The sequence below is a fragment of the Melitaea cinxia genome, chromosome 28 (genome assembly GCF_905220565.1).
Source record: "Melitaea cinxia chromosome 28, ilMelCinx1.1, whole genome shotgun sequence".
Classification (NCBI taxonomy): Eukaryota; Metazoa; Arthropoda; class Insecta; order Lepidoptera; family Nymphalidae; genus Melitaea; species Melitaea cinxia.
In genome coordinates, this window is record NC_059421.1 from 10,816,181 (window position 1) to 10,823,976 (window position 7,796).

Here is a 7,796-nt window from a genome sequence, read left to right on the forward strand (position 1 = left end):
TATTCAAAGTTATTTGAAAGGTATGTCGAGCACACATTTCGACTAGCCCGTTGGCGCAGTTTGTAGTGACCCTGATTTCTGCTCCGAGGGTTGTGGGTTCGATTCCCACCCCAAGTTTGGGTGTAATATAAATATTTATTTATATATTTATTTATATATTTATATATGTATTATTTATAAGTATGTTTATTGAAAAAAAAATGTAGCTATACCAGTCGGCTGTTGCCTATAACACAAGCATTAAGTTGCTTACTTTAGGAACAGACGACCGTGTGTATATTGTGTAGATATTTATTTATTTATTATTTATGTTGTCTATCTGCGTTTCAAATTAAGTTTTTCGCAATTTTTTTCTCAGGGTCAGGGGTAGGATTGGCAACGCGCTTACGATTCTTCTGCTAATGCAGGCGTCTATAGGCTACGGTAACTGCTTACCATCAGCTGAGCCGTAAGCTTGATTCCAAGCCTTATAGTAAAAAAATACCTATCAAGTATCAGTATCAGACAAGAGCAGCAGACTGACGCAGCTCGTGTTTTACGTAACTTGAACATTTATGTATAAAATATGAAATAAAATATTTGTGGCTTATCGCTTGTTTATAGTTCTGTATTAAAATTAAATTGCGTCGTTCTTGTGTTTCCTCTTCGCAACTCGCTGCACTTCGTAATATTATTAAGTAAACATGGCCCTGTAAATATAGGGAAATTATTTATATTTTTATTTTTATTGAATATCATAAAATGTGACTTAGTGCTTATTACAATTTTAGTGTTTGTCTAGAACAGTCCTAGCTCGTACATACCTGAAGGTACAGAACAGACGGCTTACTTGACAATGATAAATATAAAATAATCTGTGTAATGTATATTTCATGAGATCGAGTGCTCGATGGCGGACTATGGTGCTAGTGGTACCCGTATTACTGTTGGTTGCGGTACTTGTCTCTGCTTATGATGACAGCACAGGTAATAAATATACGTATAGCATTTATATTAGCGCGCTAATAATATCGTAATCACATTTATTTCATATTAAACTATTCTGAGGTAGGTCGCTGCAGGATATGTCCCGCCGTAATTAAAAAGTGTAAATTTTGATTAGCCCGACTGAGAATGTTCTTCAACCTTGTAGAAAATCACAAATAAATAATAATGCTTTCGAGTACTGTTGTGATCTTGTGGTTAGTAAGGTGGCTAGAGCTCCTGAAGAAGGTCGAGAGTAAAGATGGCAACACGCTTGCGATGCTTCTGGTGTTGCAGGCGTTTATAGAATACGGTAACCGCTTACCGTCAGGTGAGCCTTATGTTTGCTTGTTGATTTAGCCGTATAAAAAAGTATAAGCCATTTGTTTGTTAGCTATAGATCCTACTAGCGACCCGCCCCGGCTTCGCATGGGTGCAATGCTGATACTAAATATACTACAGAATGTCTTTATTTATAGTGTGAAGCTAGCTTATAGCATGGTTATTAACATAATAACAACAACATTCAAATATGCGTCGTTAGATTACACGTTGTTACAGAATGCGTTGAAGAAATAAAGGTTCACTGCTCGTTCCCCGTAGGTGATAGCGTGATAATATGTAGCCTATATGTTGACCCGACTTCTTAATAATATTCGTGTCAAATTTGAAGTAAATCCATGCAGTACCTTTTGAGTTTATCCCGGACATACATACAGACATACAGACAAACAGACAAAAATTGTAAAAACTATATATTTGGCTTCGGTATCGATTGTAGATCACACCCCAAGTATTCTTTAAAAAAATATTCAATGTACAGTTTTGACTTTTCTACCAATTTATTATATGTATAGATAAACAGTTTAACTAATGTCTTAGTAGCAGTAGTATTAGTTACAACTAAGCATTAATCGAGATCCTGCGATAAAAATAATTGCGTTTAAAACTAATTTAATCAACAGAACTCACGCCAGAAGAAGATGAATCCAAATTATTAGCGAAATCGATACGTCTAAAGCTAATGCAAGATAATTACGATTATTCACGTGAAGATATTAACAACACTGTAACTGAAAATATAAATAAGAATGCGCGTAGAAAAAAGAAAACTAGAAAAAACTTCTACGTATCAGAGCTAGCTGTTGATGAAAAAGATGAAAAGGAAAATATTGTCTCTAAAGCAAACAAAAATAAGAAAGTTAACAAAAATGCTGATCATGTCATGTCGAAGAAAGACCTTCTGTATTATATCGACGACGAACGCTTTGATACAGAAAAATCAGGAACCAAGTCGACAGTCAAATATAAGTTTTTAAAGGTAACAATAATTAGATATTAATTATTTTTGTCGCGTCTTCGGTGCGACAAAGCCAGCCCTGCGGTCACCAATCCGCCTGCCCAAGGCTATGGGCAACACGAAAACGAGATTTTAAAGTGAAAACTTCCTTAGCCGTGTTAAGTAATTTTCGGTAGGAGAAAATCTTATACATTCGCGTCACCGACATGCTCACGACTGGCGCACGCGCAGCGGCCATGTGCTGTGCGCTTTAAACGCTTTTTGGATGAGTGAATTCGCATTCGCGTCACCGACATGCAAATTTTAATACTAAAAATTGTAACTTTTCACTTCTATCAGCAGACTCTCATCATTACAGCCTATACAGTCCGCTGCTGGACATAGGCCTCCACAAGTTTACGCCAAAAATAACGTGAACTCATGTGTTTTGCCCATAGTCACCACGCTGGGCAGGCGGGTTGGTGACCGCAGTACTGGCTTTGTCGCACCGAAGACGCTGCTGCCCGTCTTCGGCCTGTGTATTTCAAAGCCAGCAGTTGGATGGTTATCCCGCCATCGGTCGGCTTCTTAAGTTCCAAGGTGGTTGTGGAACCTTGTTATCCCTTAGTCGCCTCTTACGATACCCACGGGAAGAGAGGGGGAAGCGGGAAGAGACTCTAATCTACCAATTTTTTAACCGACTTCAAAAAAAGGAGGAGATTACTCAATTCGACCTATATTTTTTTTATGTATGTTCGGGGATAACTCCGTCATTTATGAACCGATTTCGATAGTTCTTTTTTTGATAGAAAGTAGATATTCCAGGTGTGGTACCATGATAAGGAAACCAGGATCTGATGATGGGATGATGGGAAATCGAGGGAAACTCTTAAACATCCGCATAACTTTTTACTGGGTGTACCGATTTTAGTGATTTTTTATTTAATCGAAAGCCGATGTTTATCATGTGGTCATATTTAAATTTTATCGAGATCTGATTACAACTTTGAAGTAATCTTTGATAGTGCGTATTTACTTGACAATTTTTTGTCTACTTACGTTGTATTACTTGTCGATATAATTGAAGTCGGTTTTTCTTCGTTTAAATAAAATAATTGTATTTGCAGGCGCAAATACAATTATTTTAATAATATTCCGTGAATATATTATTTTGTCGTCATTAAACAACGATGAATTGCTATCATAGAACTTTCGTTTTAGAACAATCACATCCATAGATATTGTTACAACAATACTTTCTTATAGGATAGACGCCAATATCGAAGAAGTGGTCAAGCACGTCTCATCCAAGAGGAAAACAAGGAAGGGGTAGCCATAGTTAACCTTGATAAAGGTCCCTTCCCGGAACTTAGGCTTCCAAACTCGAGGAGACAATACATGCACGATCGCGGAGACGCTATGATTGATGACGAGGAAGTCCCCCCGCCGACTGTGAACACTAGTGACCCTGAGGCAGCAGCCGACGACATTGATAACCAAACAGCAACAGGAGCTAGCATATTAACAACAATTTGAAATAATTATTCTTCTATTGACAATTGAAAAAGATCGTAAAAATAAACAGTACAAAAAAAAATACGTTTTCTTTTTTGAATAACGATTCTTGTATTGAAGTACACGTAGGGTACGTGTGATAAACATTTTGAGCGTAATACTTTTTAATGTATAAACACTATTTTTAAGCTAAAAAGAGTGTAGGTAATTATAGATTGAAATAAACATCGTTTTTTATTTTTTCAACAGTCGAAATGTTTTCAGTTTAATTATTTTTACCTATATTTATCGTTTTGACATGACAAAGTAGCAACTTTTTACATAAACATTTCAATATTACAACAACCACTCTGTTGTAGGGGTGCGTGTGCCGTGTATGCGCCTACACACCGACTGTTTGCGGGTTCGATTTCACTTTCGCATTGGATTCATTTCATTTTCGCATGGGATGGATATTTGTTTTAACAAATATTTCTTTCCAGTTTGGATACCTGTCCTCGTGGGTTTCCCCACCGTGCATCTTAGCACTCGACCACGTTAAGCTGTCGGTCCCTGTTATCATAAAAACCTGATAGCGTTAGATCGTTACTCATAGTAGGTAATATTTCCGCCAACCTGCAGTGGAACAGCGTGGTGGATTAAGCTTTGATTCTTCTCCTACAAGGTAAAAGAGGCATATGCCAAACAGTGAGATGTTACAAGCTTAATCGTGATTTCAATGTTGTATCTAATTATTGTATACTTCTAGTTAAAATAAACGAAACCTACAAACTCCATATCAAAACACCAGTTCAATTTAAAACTTGTGAAACCCTGAATGTTTGTCGAAATAATAAAACCAACAAGTTCGGAGTCGTAAAATTGAAGAAAAAAATGCCGACACATTTCGACGACTAAATTAATATTTTTATAAAAAAGTTTCTCGTGACGAGTCGTACCGAATCAGCGGCGGTGGACGAAGGCATTTTATAGTTCAGCGGGTATTGCTAAAGTGCTCGTTTGCCTCTCCTGCCCTGCGTTTTATTATACTCTGTTCACTAACAATAAAATTTTATTACTTTGATTTATTTTTCTAGAAACTTATTTGTTATGTTTTAATATTGGGCAATATGATCGCTTACAATTTCCTCGTCTTAACATTCGTTACATATTGCGAAGCGAAACCGGATCCCGGCGATAACCATCTAGGTTTGTTCTTAAAGATTTTTTGTTGTTTAAAAGTTTCGAATGTTTTATTTACAATATTAAAGTGTTTACTTTAGCAGGAAACTTCACAACAGTAAGCAATATTAACTTTGTCGAGGTAATAAAGCAAGATCTTAAACGAAATAATGACGACTACAAGGAAATGACTCCAGATACTAAAACTCGAGATGTAGCCACAAATCAGAAACCAAAAATTATAAAGAAAGGTTACAGAAGAAATGCGGACGATACTTACCAAGAATACGATTACAGAGAAACGACGGCATCTTTCACAGATTCGGGATATATCTTTAAAAGTCATACCAATGAAAGTCGAATAGTTCCAACCGCAAACAAACAACAGTCAGTGCTTAGAAATCAAAACAGGTTTGATGTCAGCGGCAAAATACTATCAACAAAAAAAAACTTCTCCTTCACGTCTTCGATGAAGAACTTGAAAACGAAAAAATATCAGTCCGTTGGAATCCCAAAGTTTGTTAAGAAGAATAAAATACAAAATTTCAAGCAATTCATGAAAAAGAATGAAGGTTTATTTAAAAATTTCGTTAGCAACAAAATAGCGGCACAGACGGAGACAACAACCACGGGTGTGTTGAGACAAATGTTAAAGAACAAGAATAATCACGAACTATTCAAACCGAAGCCTCTGGGCAAAGGTGTAAAGAAAATTCAAAGAACCGAAAACAACGACGACGGCGAGCTGCCGAGCCCAGAGTTACTGGATATGGCACCAGCTAAAGGAGGACGCATACATAAGCAAAGAGAAAAGGTATGGAAAATTAATAGATAGTAGAAAAAAGCATTTAATATGGTACTGTTACCACTTCCCTTTTACCCATTTCTATCTCGTCGTTTTAAACAAAGTCATGCAACTGAACGATTTAGGATTATTTATTATTTTTACTGGTACAGGTTCTACTAGGTAGTACTTATGCCTTAATCCTAATCTCTTACGATTAAGTATAATAAAATAACTTATCATTCATTAGTTTGCTTTAAATATATCAACGAAAAGCTTACCTGATCTTTTCAATTCATTTTAAGACAACAATTAATTACGACTGACTCCACGCCTTAGGTATAAATTTATTCAGCGGAATATTTTATCATTTCTTGTCATAGGTACAACTACCGAATGTTACTGAATGAACCGAAGCTTACAATCATCTCTTGGTACTACTTAGAGCATACTGTGGTAAAGCACAAAATGACAAGTGTTGGTGTTCTAATTCAAGTAAAAGTTCTTTACGCACGCTTGACTTACGACGCTGGTGAATAGGTGACAAAAGTGTGATCGGGCGCGGCGTACGGAAGTTGAGAGGGATATATAAATTAGTGAAGATAGCAAAGTCAAAATCAAAATCAAAAATAGCTTTGTTCAAATAGGCTCCAAGAGCACTTTCGAATCGTCATTTTGCAAATTAAAACTTTAAAAATAAATTATTATTTTTGTAAAAGTGAAGCTACCACCGATTTGGAATGTAGATTCTGCAGAGAAGAATCGGAAAGAAACTCCGCAGTTACTCTTGTGAAAGTAATATAAACTGTGTTTTAGTACAAAATTAGAAACATGTTGCATGAAATACAGAGTCCACACATCTTTATCGACTATGTAATCCTGCACCGAGTAATAAGCTTTATCTATTAATTTTTTTTTAATAAAAACTTTTAAATTTATGTTGTGACCAAAGTTTTACTTTAGTCGTGTGGTGCTAAGCAGGCTCGTTTTTTACGACGTATACAATGTTGGCTACAATCCTTTAACTTTCTGTCCCGCAGGGCCGGTTGTGCCACCGCCACGTTCTAATGCCGGAGGGCCCGAAGTACGACAGCCGCGGGCGCTGGTACGTGCCGGCGCACGAGCTGGTCGCCGGCCGCCCCTACCCCGCCACTAGGAAGCCTAGACTACTGTTGCCGCGCTGCTGTAATTGTTGCAAGAAATCCGTGCTGGGCTGCGAGTGACCTGGTTCTACACATTTAGTACGAAAAACTCTTAATTTCGTCACCTAAACCACTCCTTTTTATGAAATTAAAATTATTTAACATTTTTTAAATGAATAGTAACAATTTTATTAGAACTGAAACGTTCAACAACAATTCGTAAACTTAAGACGAAGAGAGAAGGTCCTTTATACAGCATCCACCTGCCGTTACTATTGTCAAAATTGGTACACACGTAAACAAAAATTAAAAGAGGCCAGAACCAGACAAGACGGCGCACTAGTACCCGTCTACCAGATTAAGTCACTCTTAGCGCCTCGAAAACTTATTCATAGAACTTTCAATAGGATAAAAATAAATATTAGGTTTTAAATGTAAAACCGAATATTTGTCACGAACGTACTCTTTAGCTTAAGAGCTCGTCCCGAACAAACCCGCCCCAACACAACAACCAAAACAATTTAAAGAATGATTATAATTACCATTTTTAAATTTATATTTACAAATATAACATATTAGGATTTCTAAACATTTTTGAATATCATATCAAAAATTGACCGCTCCAGCGGGATTCGAACCCGCGTCTCCGACTGATCGTGTCGGCGCTCTAGCCAATTAAGCTATGTGATGATTTTCATATTCGGTTTAAGCGAACCGTGGCGCCGTCTATAGTGAGTTCTTTACAGAGACCCGTAACTATTCAAAGTTTCATATTACAATGAAAATCTTTGACAGGAGACGACACCATGCTATTTTTAATATGTACGATTTTATTTTTGTGTTATCTAAACATTTTTGAATATCATATCAAAAATTGACCGCTCCAGCGGGGATCGATGATATGATATTCAAAAATGTTTAGAATTCCTAATGTGTGGGTAACACAAAAATA

General features: G+C 36.7%; 1 protein-coding gene across 2 annotated transcripts; it reads left to right on the forward strand.

Annotated features, from left to right (window-relative positions):
* The first annotated feature begins 631 nt into the window (after positions 1-631).
* LOC123667600 lies at positions 632-3,982 on the forward strand. 2 transcript variants are annotated; one of them, XM_045601474.1, is made up of 4 exons: positions 632-677; positions 878-966; positions 1,929-2,284; positions 3,509-3,982. In XM_045601474.1, exons 2-4 carry the CDS (start codon positions 900-902, stop codon positions 3,776-3,778), a joined length of 693 nt encoding a protein of 230 aa, XP_045457430.1. In that variant the 5' UTR covers positions 632-677; positions 878-899; the 3' UTR covers positions 3,779-3,982. The 2 variants fall into 2 exon arrangements, with proteins under 2 accessions (XP_045457430.1, XP_045457429.1); XM_045601473.1 differs by lacking the exon at positions 632-677 and having other exon boundaries at positions 694-966.
* The last annotated feature ends 3,814 nt before the right edge of the window (positions 3,983-7,796 follow it).